The 16,919-nt window shown below is 56.4% G+C and overlaps 1 protein-coding gene across 1 annotated transcript in view; it reads right to left on the minus strand.

Moving 5' to 3' along the window:
* Positions 1-14,695, minus strand: part of PADI3 (peptidyl arginine deiminase 3) — a 29,994-nt gene extending 15,299 nt beyond the window's left edge. Inside the window, exons 1-6 of the mRNA XM_027522265.1 lie at positions 14,604-14,695; positions 7,189-7,369; positions 4,872-4,944; positions 2,643-2,704; positions 1,610-1,727; positions 185-310 (exon numbers count right to left, since the gene is read on the minus strand). Of these exons, the coding sequence (XP_027378066.1) occupies positions 185-310; positions 1,610-1,727; positions 2,643-2,704; positions 4,872-4,944; positions 7,189-7,369; positions 14,604-14,695 (652 nt within the window). The remainder of the gene's footprint in view (positions 1-184; positions 311-1,609; positions 1,728-2,642; positions 2,705-4,871; positions 4,945-7,188; positions 7,370-14,603) is intronic.
* Between the last annotated feature and the right edge of the window lie 2,224 nt (positions 14,696-16,919).

Consider the following 16,919-nt stretch of genomic DNA (forward strand, 5'->3'; position numbering starts at 1 on the left):
AACCATCTTGGGCACGGCTGTGCCAGGGACACCAGGCAACCAGTCGTGAAACTCGAGCATCTGATGCTTCTTCCTCTGGGCCCTCAAGGCGGCCCTGGATCCAGAGCAGAGCCTGCACCCCAGCCTGGGTAGGGAAACTGAGCATCCCCCACCCCCCGGGCAGGGAAGGAGGGCATCAACTCACCGCAGGCGTGGAACACCCGCGCCCGCTCGGCGTCAGCGCTGGAAGTGTGGAGGACGAGTTTGTGGTCGTCAAACAGGGCATTGGGGCCTTGTGTCCGCAGAATCATCACAGACATGTCTTCTAGGTCTGGGAAGCCAGACACAGGGCAGCGGCTCAGGGGGCCTCCAGCACCCCACCCCTCCCCAGGGTAGAGGGTGCCAAGTCCTGGGTCTCTGAGCCCCAGCTCTGCCCGCCCCGTGGAAATACTGAGAGCCACCAGGACCAAAGCAGGAGCATGTCTGTACGCGTGTGAGTGGTGAGATGCTTCCTGCCCTCTCTGTGCCTCCGTTTCCTCCTCTGCCCATAGAAACAGAAGTGCCAAGTGGCCAGCCCGCTGCCTGGCCCAGGGCAGGAGTGCAGGAGCAACGTACGGTGAGAAGGCCGTCCGGGCAGCAGGCGGGTAAGGGCTCTCCTTTCAGGCCCAGTGTCACTTGCTGCTGCCCTGGGCCGGCCCCTCCCTCCCGGAGCCTCAGTGCTCCAGTCTCTGAAATGATCCTGCCAACTTTCAGAGTAGCTTGGGCATCTCGTGGGTGAAGCCCCTGACCCACACCCAGGACACTGCCAAGGCGTCCTTCATGGGGCCATGCACGTGGCTCAGGATGGACTTAGAATGTGGAAAGTGCTCAGTTGTGTCTGACTCTTTGCAACCCCATGGACCATACAGTCCATCGAATTCTCCAGGCCCCCATGAACTACACAGTCCATGGAATACTCCAGGCCAGAATACTGGAGTGGGTAGCCTTTCCCTTCTCCAGTGGACCTTCCCAACCCAGGGATCGAATCCAGGTCTCCCGCACTGAAGGTGGATTCTTTACCAGCTGAGTATACCAGGGAAGCCAAAGAAGGCTGGAGTGGGCAGCCTATCCCTTCTCCAGGGGATCTTCCCGACCCAGGAATCAAACCTGGTTCTTCTGCATTGCAGGCGGATTCTTTACCAGCTGAGCCACCAGGGAATATGGGGCATCTCTGAAATCCAGGCCAGTGATGCCAGCGGGAAGGAGGCTGGATTTGGGTTTATAGGAACCTTGGACCTGCCGCAGGCTGACTGAGTGACTTCGGGGATCCCCTGACCTCTGAGTGTCAACATCGTCATCTCTGAATTTGGGGGAGGCCACCCTCCTGCTTGGATGCTTAGATGAGAATTTGGGGAAAGGCTCTGACGCACAGTAGGTGCTCAGCATTAGCACTTTCCAAGCCTGGAGGGGGAAGAAGAGGAGGCTGCTCCTCTCAAGTTCTGCCCTGGCAGGGGTGCCTGCTGGCGCTGGGGTGCTGGGGAGGGGCAGGTTTTAAGGAACATTAAGGCTCGCCTGGAAGCTGAACCTCTGGCCCCAGGCTCTGCCTTCAGAGCCCCCTCGTGGGTGAGACTCCCGGCAGGGCGCCCCTCACCTTGCAGGCAGCGCACGTGGTGGTCACAGTTGTCCTGGTCGTCAGAGCTCATACTGTCTCTGTCGCAGTTCACCAGCAGGATGGCTCCGTGCCCACTGGGTCCCCAGACCCACTGCCGCTGCCGATGGCAAAGCACAGCGGTGACGGGGGCTCTGGCCAGGCCTGCGCCCCCCTCCCCGGCTCCCTCCGGGCCTTGTTCCTCAGCCCTCCTCTCTTCTCTGCCCTGAGCCCAAAGGAGCTCGAGGAACACAGCAGCTCCTGCTACTCAAACGACAGCCTCTTTCACAGCTGTCTGTGGCATGCCTCCAGCCAGCATTCCCTTTTCCAACAGACAGCTGTCTGAGGATGAGGTCTGTCTTCCCTCCTTGGCTCCTGCTGCTCCTTCCAGCTGAAACGCCCTGCCTCTTGCCGAACTCTGGAGCCCAGCTCAGGTGGACTTCTCCCTTGCTCACAAAGCCCAGCGTGACCTCTGAACTCCCAGCGTCTTCAGTGCCGCCACAATTCAGCCCAGAGTTCTTCTATAGTTTCGGACTTGGTAGATTTCCTTTTCACATAGGTCAGGGGGTCCGCATGCTACAATCTAGCTTACTGCCTGTTTTTCTAAATAAAGTTTTATTGGAACACCGTCACATCCTTTTCCCCATATTGACTATGTAGCTCTTTCGTCCTACACTGGCAGAATCGAACCGTTGCAGCAGAGACAGGATGGCCTGCAAAGCCTAAAACACTTACTATCTTGCTCTTACCAAAAAAAAAAAGTTTGCCAACCCCCAGCCTAGATTGAAAATCCAGAAGGACTTGTCCCTACAAAGGGAGACCTAGCCCAGGGCTGGGCACGCGTGTGCTTACAGTCCTTGATGATGCTTTTTCTGCCAGTGAAAGACAATCCCCAGCCATTCTTGGGTTGGCTCCACTGGCCTTGACATCAGCTGGGAGGCAGGGGGATACCTCTAATGACCTCACCCCTTTTAACCCAGCCTAGAGCAGCTGCGAACTCCATGTCCCTTTCTGGGTCCAGGCAGAGATAGCCTACCTTGTCCACAAAGTCCCTGTCCTGCCTGCCTTCACAGTTCAGGTCACAGTCCAGGGTGATATCTGCAAGGACAGGGCAGAGGGTGAGTCACGACAAGCCTCCCAGGAGCCCAGCACAGGCCCACGACCTCCGCCTTTTAGCCTCAGTCTCAGGGCCCATTCTGGGGCCAGACAAATGCAAATCATTTCCAAGAAGACGCTACCCAGAGGTAGGAGCATTTGGAGCCTCCCTCCCCGGGCTGGGGAAAGAGGCCTTGGGGAAGATGCAGGGTCAGAGTGAAAACCCAGGTCAAATGCTGCCCCCTCCAGGAAGCCTTCCCTGAATTCTCCCTCTTCTGCCCCCCTGTAACCCTCACTGTCTGGGGGACACTCTGCCCCGCGCCTGGGTTGCCTGGGACATTCTGGGTCTGTATGAAGCTCCCTCGTCTCCCAGGGATGGGCCAGTGAGCCTGGACTTTGGTGTCAGATAATCGTGGATGTGGACCTAGGCTCTGGCACCTACTGGCCGCGTGGTTCTGAGCCTCAGCTTCCCCTCGTATCCCCGCCTCCATCCCACCTTCTTAACCACTCTCCCCAGAAGCTGGGGGAGGTTTTACGGTACACATGAAACCTTCAAGGGAGAGAGAAAAAAAATTGAAATGATTTTTAAATATGTGAAAAGATACTCAACCACCATACAAGAAGGGGATGAGTCTCAGAAACGTAAGGCGGGGCGAAAGGCACAACGTGACCCCCCCAGACAGAGGCCAAGGCAGATAAAAATAGACTGTATGAATTGGGTGTGCCTATTCAGATGACAAAACCATAAAGAAAGGAAAGGAAATATTTATCACAAGACGGTGGTTACCGTAGGGGAAGGAGCGAGTTACAATCAGAGAGGGCCTGGGGGTACTTTGGGGTGCTGGTCATGTTCCCTGTTCTATGTCTTGACCTGGGCGATGGCTGCTCAAGGCTTTGCTTTCTAGCTGTTCTTGTATCCGCCCCTCCAACCCCGCCAACACACACACACTCATATCGGGTTGGCCTAAAAATTCGTTCGGGTTTTTCCATAACGTGTTAAGAAAACCAAACTTTTTTTGCCAAACCAATACATACGTACTTTTCTGTATGTGTAATTTTCCAGTAAACAAGGTGTGGGTGTGTGTCCAGGGAGGCGTAGGCAGGGAGATCCCCAACCTCAGTCCTAACTAAACGGAGGCAGAGGAAAGCAACCCTGAGGCGCTGACCTCTCAGGCCGGAAAAACAGAAGAGGCTGGAAACGGACAGTGTTGGCAAGACACTCCCCTGAGCTGCTGGCAGGCATATAAGAAGGTAGGCCTTTCGGGAGAGCCATCTGGGAGCATCTATCACAGCTGAAATGTTCCCTCCCTGTAACTCAGCGGCTCTGCTTCCTAACACGCCTCCTGCAGGCAGAGCCTTTTCAACTCTCTTGCTAACTTTCTTGCCCTCCGAAATGGTTGCCCCAGCGTGAACCCCACGCCTGGTAGAAGGAGTTTCAGTCCTACATCCTTGGCAGCTCTATGCTGAGTATCTTTTCATTTGGGTTCTGAGCACTAGGATTTTCTCCACTGTGATTTGCTGGTTTCTGTCTTTTGCTTATTTCTATTAATTGTTTGGTTGTTCTTTCTTATTGATCAGCATTCTCCATTACCTGCAAACGCTGATCCAGGCATACGCATTGCAAATTGCTTCTCCTAGTCTGACTTTGTCCTTGTCCTCCGTTGCATAGAAGATTTCCATTTCAGTAGAGTCTAATTTAGCAATCTTGCCCCCAATGGGCTGTGCTTTTGTTTTGCCTTGTTAAAGAAAACTTCTGACTACTTTGAAGTTGAAGAGACATTCTCTTCTAAAAGCTTTAAAATGTTGACTTTCACCTGGACTTTTTTTAAATTTTATTTTTAATTGGAGGATAATTACTTTACAATATTGTGATGGTCTCTGCCATACATCAGCATGAGTCAGCCAGAGGTATACATCGTCCCCTCCCTCTTAAACTCGAGTCGTCCCACCTCCCTCCCCGTCCATCCCTCTAGGCAGTCACAGCACCGGCTTTGGGTACCCTGCGTCAGACAGCAAACCCATCTGAAGTTTGTCTTGAGGATGATATAAGCTGGGGTCCAAGTTTATTGAGCACCACAGGATCTGAGTTCCGGTTCTCCATTTGCCCCACTGGTGTTTATCCAGCCTGACACCACCTTCACCCTGCCCTTGGCTGAGGCCCCCGACTTACCCACACAGGTGAGGTAGAGCAGCGCGTAGGCCAGGGGCGAGGAGTCTCGGCTGGAATGGTAGGAAATCTGAACCTGTGGAGAGATGGGCCCAGGGTCAAGCTGGCTGAAACTAGGAGCCTGGCCCCAAAGCACAGGTCTTGGGGGATCTGGCAAGGAGGGAAGGTGCTCCCAGGAACCTCTGTGCAGCCACCAACCCAGCTCTTCCTTTAGCCTTCTCTGCCGCTCTTTTTCCATGCCTCGGTTAGCTCATCTGTAAAATGGGAACTATCTGTGAGGGATTCAATGGAGACCTGCATCCCAGTGCTGCTGCTGACTCCTGTGTGATTTTAGCAAGCCCCTGTTCCCTTTGGATCTCAGTTTTGCCATGGATAAACAAGGAGCTTGGTGCTGAGACTAAGACCCGGTACAGCCAAATAAATAAATACATTAAAAAATAAAATAAAATAAAATGAGGAGTTTGCACTGGGCAGGGCGTAGGGACACCCTCCTAACTGTGGGATTTGGACAGGCCTTTACTCGAGCCCAGCACCTCTGGGTTCTGTGACCTCCACCGAGGCCCTTCACATTTCTGAGCTGCCTCAGTTTGCTCCTCTGCAATATGGGCTTTATACAGGTCTCTACAATCAGAGGACGGTAGTTCAGATTTGAAACAATCCATGGAGAAGACTGATCTGGTAGGAAATGCCCAAGAAATACCAGCTCTTGTTATGAGAGGGCAGGGGGCGTGGTGTATGAGCCGGTGCAGCGCTCCTGAGTCAGATGGCCTGGGCTGGCAGAGGACACCCAGGACAGTTACTGTGCGTCCGGGTCTCCCTCTCCTCCACTGTGGAGCGGCGCTGATGATAGCTCCGTGGGACTGATGACAGGTTGTTCGGATTAAAGCCGGAAAGCGTGGGACGTTTGGCACGGTGCCCACAGCACATGCCCGACAGCTGTTAAAGGTGAGGCTGAAGACGGCGATGATGATAAAGCGAACTCCAGGCGGATGCATCGAAGCCGTTTCACCCTCCGCCCTGCTCCGGGACCCTCCCTCCTGATGCGGTCCCTCAGCTCTCGGGCTCTGATGTCCTGTCTCCCAGGGGGCTCAGGAACTTACCGAGACCCGTCCCTCCTCAGTCCTGAGAGCCCCGAAATCCTGCAGCTGCGAACCCCCAAGTGTCAAGCCCCAGCAGGGATGCTCGCTTCAGGCACACGGTTACCTGGACCCCAGACAAAGGCAGGGATGTTCTCATGGCCCTCCTCTGTCCCTGTGGTCCTCAGGGCCAAGGAATTCAGAGAGTGGCAGCCTCCGCACTGTCCCTGGCTCAGTGCTGGGCACCCATTGCAGGCTGGCCCACCTTCTCGCCGGGCTCCAGGGGCCTCTGTCCTGACCCTCACCCACTTGGCTACTCACTGATCACGTGACTTCAGGTAAGCCATGCCCCTTCTTGGTCTATCTCCTTGTAAAACAGATTCGTGGAATCCTGCCCCACCTGCCGCATGAAACTCCCTGGATAGGCTAATTCGGATCCCTGGGTGGGAAAGACGTGGGGCTCACGGAGGGAGCTTGTCCCCAGGAGTCAGGCAGGTCTGACCCCTGAGCTCTAGTTCCCCCACTGACCAGCTCTGTGGCCCCGGGATGGTTGCTCTGAACCCTAGTGCCTCCCCTGAGAACCGCACATGAGACCCCGCCTCTGAGGCCGTCGTCAGGGCTGGACGAGGGCACGCTGCCTAGTACTGGGCGCCCGGTCAGTGCTCCTCAAAGGGCCAGTTTCCCGAAATGGCGCTCCTGATGTGGAGCGGGAGCCTGCGCCTGCGTGACAGACCTGGCTCCCACTGCACCAAGCTCATGGACCACCCATCTCCTCCGTTTTTCGAATGTCCCCTGCCCAGGGGCCAGAACACTGCCTCCAGCCCAGCCGTGGTAGGCTCGCTCTTGTGGCTGAATGGGCAGAGAGAGGAGAGGAGGGCAGGCACCTTGCCTGAGAAGGGAGCGGTGTCAGGAAGGCGGCAGGTTAGGGAAGGTGAGGCCCTTAGGGAAGGGGCCCCCGAGGCAGCTGCTCCCCTGTCCACCTCTGCTTTCTCTCCCTCATTCATAGTAACGGGGACCACGAATCAACCCTCAGCCTCAGGTGGGGAAACTGAGGCTCCGAGAGGAGACGAGAGTGGCCAGCAGACCCACGGCTTGTGTTCGTATGTTGCAGAGCTGGCGGCTCCAGGGCCAGGCTCTTGCCCTCTGGGTTACCCTGCATTCTGGATAAGAGAGGGCACTGGGCCCTCAGGGAGCTGGGTCGCCTCCCCACCCCCAGTCACCCCCAAACAAGGGGGTGCACTCACGTGACTGTCGTTGAGCTCGTTGCTGGGAGAGTTCATGACCACGATGATCTGGGAGCCCATGTCAAAGTGCCACCGCCGGGCATCCGCACGCTCCCGGTCCCTCTCCACGTTGGGGCAGATGTAGATGTCCACGCCAGGGGTTCCGTAGACCTCGAACGTCTCTGTGCCCTCGGGAACTGACCTGGGAAGGATGCAAGCCATGGGAAGTGCTAGAGGGCAGCCCTCGTTCAGATGCTTGAACTCTGGCTCAAACTCTTGCTTCCTCCAGGAAGCCTTCCCAGACTACCCCAGGCTTCTCAGATCCTTCCAGCAAGCTCCTAGGAGTCAAACTTGGAGCCCACACGCATACACACAGTCTCATATTCCCAGGTTCTGTGTTGGTTAACATTTCCCTTGTGAGTTCTCCAGGTATTCATTGTAGGGTTAAAAAGTCCGTGCTGTCTGATGGCCCTGGACTTCCTTTCAGCTCTAGCTGGTCGGGCGTCTTGTTTGAAACCAGTCTGCTCCTCCTGATGGTGTGTGTGTAGGGTGCCCATGCGCATGCGGGAAGGAGCGCCCACGGCCCCAGAGCCTTCAAGCCAGCTGGAGTGCTGAGGACAGCCCTGCCCAGGGCAAAAGGTGGGTCAGGAGGCAGTGGGGTCACACAGGGAGAGGCCTCTGTGGGGAGAGGACCCGGAAGGCTTCCTGGAGGAAGCGGCACACACCCCAGCGGGGGGACAACTGGCTGAGCTCTTGCTATGTGCCAGCCGTATTCAAGTTTCATTACATATATTGTCATGTAATCCATTAAAAAAAACCCAGATAGGTACTATTATTATCTCCCATTTTACAGACGGGAAAACTGAGGTTAAAGTAACCTGTCCAAGCTCATGGAGCTAGTAGGTGGCAGGACTGGGATCCACATCCAGGCCTCCTGGCTCCTGAGTCCACTTTCTTACCCAGGCATAACGACAACAGAAGTTGAAACCCCCAGGACCCCTCCCCTGCATGATTAGCATGGTGGGCTTCCCAAATATCAACTCATCTAAGCTTCTGCACAGTCCCATTTAATGTGGGGAAACCGAGGCTCAGGATGGGCAAGAGGCATGCCCAAGCTGCACTGCTGGCCATAGTTCCCCCCACTCCACCCCAAGGCCCTCTCCTTTCTCTGCCTCCACATGGAAGAAAGCAGGCCTCCTTCACTCCTCTGCTGGCATGATTCTGGCACTTCTCAGCCCAGCTTCCCTTTATAGAAAGAGAAATATACAGGGCCCAAACAGTATTCCATCAGGTGGGTCCCTCTCCAGGGCTTGGCCTGCTAGGCGTCCTCACCCGGTAGGAGGAGCTGACACACCTGTGTCTCCTCCCAGGCAGGGCTGCCAGGTTTAATAAACTATAGCACATGCAGTCAGACTCGAATGTCAGGTAACCAACAAACAGTTACCTTAGCGTAAGTACACCCCGTGCGATATTCGGGACATCCTTCGACTAAAACATTACTCATTGTTTGGACTTCCGGTTTAACTGAGTGTCCTGGGTTTTATCTGGTAACTGACTCCCAAAGCTGATGTTTCCAGAACTCTATTATGCTGAGCCCTGGGTCTGTGAGCCAGACCGTCGGGGGACAGGGAGAGCCTGCAGTGAGAGGTGTGGGGACACAGAGACGGAGAGACAGATACGGAAGCCAGAGACACAGAGACTCACGCAGCTGGACCTGGTGTGAAAGGCCCCCCAGCACCGCCCCCCCACCCCCCGACAACCCAGGTGCTCCTTGGACCCCAGGCCTCCCCAGCTAGAGCGGCACAGCTTGGGTGGTCCTTCAGACGTGACGCCCACCCAGTTCCCAGGCTGCAGACTGTGGTTTGGGGTATTTCAGCCCGGCTCTCCTGTACCTTCCCAGCCCAGGCCCCATGTGAGCCTCCAGGGGGACCCCAGATGAAGACGGAAGCAGCCCTGTGCAGGAGGGTCCCAAAGAAGCCAGGGGCTCAGGAGTGCCAGCACCAGGGTCAGGACACAGGTTCTAGACCAGGCCGGGCTGCCCTACGGCCAAGTGCCCTTAAACAACTCACCTGGCCCTGCAGCCTTGCCTTTAAAGCGGGGCAATGACAGCCACTGGGCCAACCGCAGGCAACCGTGAGGCTCAAACACGATAACAGATGGGGCAGTCTTGGAAAACCACCGGCCAGGAAGGGGGACGGGGTTATTAAGGTACATTAGGACATAGGAGGTGGGCGTACGGGAGCAGGCTGAGGCTGGGACTGGGGCGTCTGGGGAAGCTTCTCGGAGGAAGGGGTGAACTAAGGGCAAGGAGGAGACACAGCTAAAGGGAAGGGGTTCCCAAGCGGAGGAGGTCAAGGGCGAACTCAGGCTGCAACGAGCTCGTTGTCATTTCATTCCTATGTAGTGGGAGCTAGCGGTGGTTCCTGAGTACGAGGGTGACCGGTGGAGCCGTGGTGAGGAGGCTAAGCCTGAGGGCTCTGGGGTCAGGTCGCCTGGGTTCTGGTCCAGCTCCACTCTCACTAGCTGCGTGGCCTGGACCTCTCTGTGTCGGCATCGATTAAGTGGGGGTGATGAGCGGAGGAGATGAGTGTGTTTGTATGCTGAACACAATGAGCGAAAGTTGAAGGCCCCTGCACCTGCGCCGTTGTTTCCCTGCTGGAGAAACTGGGGCCCAGAAGAGATCAGACCCCCTGTTCAGGGTTTATACCCCCCACACAGCTGTGTGTTAGGAAGACTGAAGCGGCAGCTGCTGGGGGAAGCCCTGCAGCAGGATGGGAGGATCCGAGCTCCCCGGTGCCTGGAGGGCATGGGAGGTGGCCCGAGGCTTACCTGGATGAAGTTCCACCTCCCGTCAGACCACCCTGAGCACAGCCTGCTGCTCCAGATGGCACCCCAGCCCAGCCCTGGGCACACACAGCTGGGGGCTGTGCCCTCCCCCACATGCAGGACCGTCCAAGACCCTCTGCATCGCCAAGTCCTCTCAGGCAGCTTCAGGACGCCACAGCCTGGGAGCTGGTGCGCGCCGGGAAAAACACGGTGGAATGACCCACAGTTTTGGTTGCCAGGGACCGGGGCATTTCCTGGGGTGCAGGACATTCAGTAATAAGACCTAGAAAGTCTTAGGCAAGCAGGGACCGCTGGTCACCCTCACGGCATCAACCTCAGACCTACTTGTTGAAAATGCCGATTCCAGAACCATAAGTTCTGCACGCAGAGCTCTTTTAAACCACCTGATGTCCAGTGAAGTCTGAGGACATAGCTAAGGAGGGGTGTCTCAGAAATGCTGGACCTGCCACCCCGCCCAGGGGGCGTGGGGGGACGCAGCATGAGCTCACGCGCTCCTGGGCGTCCAGACAGCTCAGGCCTGCCTTTAGACTCGTCCACCCTGTCAGTGGCGAGGATGATGGTGAGAGTGATGGTGCAGACGGCGCCCCAGGCCACCGGATGTCAGTACTGTTCCCCCACCTTACAGATAAGAAAAGGGAGGCTCAGAGACGACAGGCGACTTGCTCAAAGCCACGCAGCTGGTGAGGGACAGAGTCAGGACTCAAGCCAGCTCTGTCCCCACTCCCTTGTAAACTCAAACCCACCCTCTCCCTCCCAGCTCTTAGGACCTCCACCTCTGGGAAAACAAAACTAGGCATTTTAGAGCCAGGAAACTGATGGGAAAGGTTCTCTGTCGCTGAGAACAGAAAGGTTGATGAGATGACCACCAAGGTCCCCAACGAGCTGGCCCATGGCAGCAGGGGAGACCAAGGCTCAGAGCGCTCAGGATGCCAGCTGTCCCTCTCTGTTCGGTGAGGTCCCAGATTCCCAGCCCCACCAGCCTCACCAGAAGAACGCGGTCCAGGAGCTCACTGCCCTTCCTCAATCCCACGTCTTCCTGCCCCTGGAACACGGCGGACACACACACCCCTTCTACAAAGTCCACGTAGTTGAGAGTTAAAGATGCATCTGCCTCCTCTGCTCTCCGCACAGGCAGGCCAGAGCTGTACACCAAACAGAGTTTGGGGGAGACCGAGGGGAGCTGCTTTGTCTAACCAAGGAGGAGGCTCAGAAGCCTCTGTGAGCAGAGCCTGAAAGCCACTCTTCAATGCCAACCTCTCTGGGGCACATATGTGGAAACTGAGTCCCAGGAAGGAGCAGAAATGTGCTCAAGGTGACATAGCAAAGGGTGAAGGCACCAGGGTCAGCACTGGGTCCCTGCCCGGCACCCCAAGCCTCTCCGTTCTGTAAGATGGCCTCTGCTGAGGGTCAGCACTGGGTCCCTGCCCGGCACCCCAAGCCTCTTCATTCTGTAAGACGGCCTCTGCTGAGGGTCAGCACTGGGTTCCTGCCCCAGGCACCCCAAGCCTCTTCGTTCTGTAAGACGGCCTCTGCTGAGCATGCGGTGAGCTGGCTGCCCTTCCACCTAGGGACGGCGTTCTCAGTCCTGGCTGCAAGCCAGTGTGCGGCTCATCATGTCTGTGTGTTACCCCGAACAGGGAGAGCAAAACCCCTTCACCAAGCCTGGGCCACCTCCAACTCAGCGGAAAGAAAGAAGATAGGTTTAATCTGCTAGTGATTAGAGATCCCGAGGGGTCTTGCTCGTCCTGCAAGGCTCTGCCTCCAGGGAGCCCGCCCTGACTGCTCAGTTCAGTTCAGTTCAGTCGCTCAGTCGTGTACGACTCTTTGCGACCCCATGAATCGCAGCAGGCCAGGCCTCCCTGTCCATCACCAACTCTCGGAGTTCACCGACTCACGTCCATCGAGTCAGTGATGCCATCCAGCCATCTAGCCTGTGTTAATTTCTCTTTTCTCCTCTCCGCCTTCTCCCAGCAGGGCTCACAGGTTTTTCTGCCATCTTGTGGATGGTTTGGGGACACTCGAGGCTGTCTCGAGAGCCAGGAAAGATACTTAAGATGATGATGGTGGTGGTAATAATGGCAGCAGTTACCATAATTGAATGTTCACGTGCCAGGCATCGCCTACGTGCCCTACATGCACGATCTCAATCGTGCCCACAGCCCTTTGAAGTGAAGGCCAAAGTGCCCGGGCTGCATTCTGGCCCTGCCTCTCCTCTCTGGCTGTGTGACAGGGGCAAATGACGCAGCCTCTCTGTGCCTCAGTTTCCTCATCTCTGAGACGGGGAGGAAGACAGTACGCACCTCACAGAAGGGCTGGAGTCTTAGTTAGCGTTAGTCACACGCACTCTAGGGCATGGGCCAGGCTCTAGGCAACTGCTGATATAATTACGCCCTTCATTCTACAGATGAAGAAAGAGTGACATGGACGTGAAGTGACTTTCCCAAGGTCAGACAGCTCTCAGGAGGCAGAGCCAAGGCCGACCACCACACCCAATCATTCTACAGATGAAGAAAGAGTGACATGGACGTGAAGTGACTTTCCCAAGGTCCAACAGCTCTCAGGAGGCAGAGCCAAGGCCGACCACCACACCCACTCCCTTTCTCCCGCTGGCCCACAGTCCGAGCACCCAGGATGCCGAGTCACAGCATCTCCGAGTCGGAAGGGGCTTTAGAAGTAATCTGGTCCTGCTTGCTTGCAAGACAAGAATCCTTCCCACAGCACCCCTGCGAGGTGGTCCAGCCTCGGCTAGAATTTCAGGACAGGGTTCTCAGAGGTCAGGGCCACGTCTGCTCATTCACCACTGTGTCCCCATGCCTAGCACACACTAGATCCCGAAGGAATATTAATACCTGATGGATGTGCCGATGAACAGACTAGGAGCTCCTCCCCATCCCCGAGACGGGCTGGTCATTAGAGGCCCGAGAGTCTCTCCTTTGAGGCCAGAGGCTGTCCCACCCACAGCCTCCTCCGTGAACCCCAAGGATGGCCTATCATTCCACATCACCCCAAGACGCTGCTGCCTCTGCCACTCACGGTCCAAGGCCATCCTCCATCCTCTAGAAAGTTCTGCAGGGGAGGGGCCGGTCCCAGGCTTCCTGTGGCAGGTCAAACAAGAGACACAGGTGCCCGACGGGCATGGGGTAGGCAGGGCAGGTGAGTCACCCCCGCGGGCATGCAGAGCTGGGGGAGGCGGTGGCGCCAGCTGGCACGGGCACCCCTCCTCATCATCTGGGGCTTCTCTCTGTGTCGGGAGCAACCAAGAGCCCATCCCTGTCCTCACTGCCTACCCACCCTCAGCCTGCTGCAGACCAGCTCCTCAGCTCCTCTCCTCTAGTGCCCTGGGACCAACCCTGTCTCTGCTTGTAAGTTAACTCCAGTTTTTAAAGTCCTGGTTTAAAATGCTGGTTCTCAGGTGGGGGTGACCTTCCCTCCAGGGCACACTGGGCGATGTCCAGAGGTGTTTTTGGCCATCACAAGTGAGGGGTGATCAGTGGCATCTGCTGAGCGGGGGCCAGAGACACACTGCTTAACATCTCCCAGGGCACAGGCTGGCGCCTCAACAAGCAATGACCATGCCAACAGTGCTGAGGCTGAGAAACGCAGGCTCGTCTCAGGAGAGCGCGGAGAGCTGCGCGATGGGAAGAGTGGCATGGTGCGGGCTTCTCCTCTCCTACCCCCGGAGTACCTGCGTTCCCCGCTCAGCCTTGGACCCAGGACCCCCGAGGACGCCTTGAGAAGTAAAGAAGCCGGCTTCCTGGTGGTTCCCAGCGCCCAGCTCCTGAAACCCTGCCCGAACTCTCCTTTTCCTCCAGGGGGAGAGAGAGAAGACGGGGGCCTCCCCCCAGCCTCTGGCTTTACGGCCACGGCCGCGGCGGTAGCAGGGGCATAACGCACGGGTGCGGCTCCGTAAGCAGCAGGCAGCAGAGAGCAGACACGACCAGGAACAGCTTTAAGCGCTGGCTTCGCCGCTTGGTAGCTGTGTGGTTGACCCAACGGCTTGCTCTGCCTGTGCCTCCATTTCCACATCCATCAGGCAAAAGAAAACTAGTAATAAACTCAGCTCCTCGGGTTGTTGTGAAAGTCAAGTTTGGGAGTTCAAGTTCAAGGATTAAATTCAAGAGGCTTGTCAAGCTCTTAGAACAGTGCTTGGCACAGAGTAAGTGCTTTGTTGAGTGTAAGTGATTTCTTTTTTTTTTTACAAAAGGATTGATGCCCAGCTTGCAGAGCTCATAAGCTGGGGGTGTGGGTACCCCTCTTCCTAGTCTTGTGTACCCAGTGAGACCCCCCCCAGCTCAGCCTGCAGGATCGTCAGGACGGGGGCAAGTGCCCAGCAGCCTCTGAGGCCCTGAACCAGAGCGACAGGGCCTTTCACCCTCATTCAGTCCCCTACACTTCACGCCCCCTGGCTGGGGTCTTGAAGAAGCCCGGCTGAGAAAGGCAATGACCTCCTTGCACGCCTGGCTGCTGTTCCAAGGCCAAGACTCAGGAGAGGGCAGCCAAGTCAGGAAGCACCCAGGACGGCCTGCAGGGAGAGCCCGGGGTCGGCACCAGGGGCCTGCAGTGCCCACCCCCAGGCTTCTGGCTCTTACCCATAAATGTCCACCAGGGTCTCGACTCCAGCCACACACACGGCACTGGTGGGGTGTTCCAGGGATACGCGCACAATCCTCTGCAGAGACATGCTGGCCTCTACCTGGGCTTGAGCCTCAGATGCCCCTTGGCATGCGGTTTAAAAGACCCTGGCCCCGCCCCACCAGCCCCAAATGCTAGCTCATTGGCTCCAGTCCCAGAAGCCCAGCCCCTTCCCAGAGCCACGAGCTCAGGATTGGCAGGAAGAAGCCGGGAGTTTGCATATGAACCTGTGGCTCCCACCCAGGCCTGTAGACAGTTAATTTCTCACTTTAAGGGGAGAACGTTAAGTCCCTTAGGTACCTGGCCAGGGCACCAGGACCCTGGAGGGGTCACAGATGCAGGGTGTTGATCAGGGGACTGTTCTCGATTTCCACTCTCAGCCTCTTCACCCTCTTTTTCTGTCTTTTCAGAGACAAGATGTTGTCAGTGGGGAGCTTCTCTGCCATGCTGGGAAAACTGATGAAAATGCAGATCCCCAGGTCCAGCCTCCAACTTGATAAGCAGCCTGGCATCTGGAGTCTTTTTTTTGCACTGATTTTCAAGTCTTTATTGAATTTGTTACAATATTGCTTCTGTTTTATGTTTTGGTTTCTGATCCTGAGGCTTGTGCAACCTTAGCTCCCCAAGTGGGGGTCCGACCTGCACCCTCTGCCCCAGAAGATGAAGTCTCAACCACCAAGACCCCCAGGGAACTCCCCCGGAATTTTTGTTTTTTTACAAGCAGCCCTATAGCATTTCTGAACTGAACTGAACTATAGCATTTCAAGGCATTTTGAGGAACACCAGTCTTTTTCTTAAGAGCATGGATTTTTCAGGCTGGATTGCCACCCTGCCGCAATTACTTCCTGAGTGACCAGGGGCAAATCATTTAATTGCTCTGTGCCTCAATTTGGCATCTGAAAAATGGTCATTGTGAGAGTTAATGGGGACAACGTGAGAAGAGCTCTAGTGTGGAGCTCAGCATTATTTTATTATGGGTGTTGCTGTTATTGTTTATTATTATTATTATTATTAGATGCAAAAAGCTTCTGGAAACACTCTCTGGCCAGGAGGAGCATAGAAGGTCAGAGCAGGAAGGCTCCCACTTGTCAGGTGGGGAGACTGAGACCAGGGAGGGCGTTTGGCCACCTGACAGGGTGGGAGCAAGGTCTCTGGGAGAGGAGTCTTGGGCTGGGACCCAGGCTCCACCAGGCGCCGGCTGTGCAGCCTTGGGGCTTTGTCCCCTTGTGGTGCCCTCATCCGTGGACAATGCGGCTAGGCAGCAGCCCAGCAGAGATAATAGCAGACACGCCCTGCCCAGGGAGGCCCAGAAGGTGCTGAGCAGAAGTTTCCACCCTCCTTCCTGGTGATGCTAACAGTTTGGGGCAGGGTGGGGACAGGATCTGACCCCGAGTCCCTGGCTGGGGGTGTTTGCACAAGTTCCGGGATCTCAGCAAGTCTAAGACGGGTGCTCCGGTACCCCACTCGGTCTGCAGAGGGTGTTCTTCGCAAGGAGAGAGGCTGGTTCCAGCGACAGCTTCGCCTTTCGGGCTGTAAAATGGCTTGGGGGCTGAGCCTGCTCTGACAGCAGTCAGAGCTGAGGAGGAAACGCCAGGCAGGGGCCTTAGCCTGTCTGTGGACAGTTGGGAAACAGACGCACAAACCAGGGCATCCCTCTGGGCCTGGCCCGCTGTGCAGGGACAGGAGCAGCCTCCTGCTCAGAGCCCCGGAGCTCTGTACGTGCAGGTGGACCCCTGCTTCCCCTCTCCCCAGAGAACGCACGCCAGCTTTTAGAAAGGGATCTGTGGTTTAGTCAGACTAAAGTGTCTGTGACTGACAGGCAGTCAGTTTTGCTTTTTAGTCCACAATAAACCTCAAATCAGGTGAATGAGTGAGCGAGTGTCAAAGGAGCATTTCAAGGCAGCACCAAGGATGTAGGATATCTTCAGGCCTCCAAAATCAGACCACTGAGGCCTAGCTTAGTAGGTTTCGAGGCAGGAATGAAATGGCTTGTGGCCCTGAACATCAGTCCTGCTGGGGACTGTCTCACTCTGCGGACAGACCCCCCTCAACCCTCCCTGAGAGAGGAAGCAGACAGCCCAGGGAAGGGAGAGGAATTAAGAGACAGGATCCACCCTCCTCTGATAACCATCTCAGCAAAGCAGGAAGCCTCAGGGCAACGGGCATGTGCCAGCCATTCTGCTGTGTCAGCCTGCCTGCCTGGCACTGGGGGCTCTCCCAGCTGGGTAGGAGCTGCCCATGGCCAGTGGAAGTTGAGCCAAGGAGCTGATAGC

This window comes from Bos indicus x Bos taurus, chromosome 2, assembly GCF_003369695.1.
Source record: "Bos indicus x Bos taurus breed Angus x Brahman F1 hybrid chromosome 2, Bos_hybrid_MaternalHap_v2.0, whole genome shotgun sequence".
In the NCBI taxonomy this organism is placed as follows: Eukaryota; Metazoa; Chordata; class Mammalia; order Artiodactyla; family Bovidae; genus Bos; species Bos indicus x Bos taurus.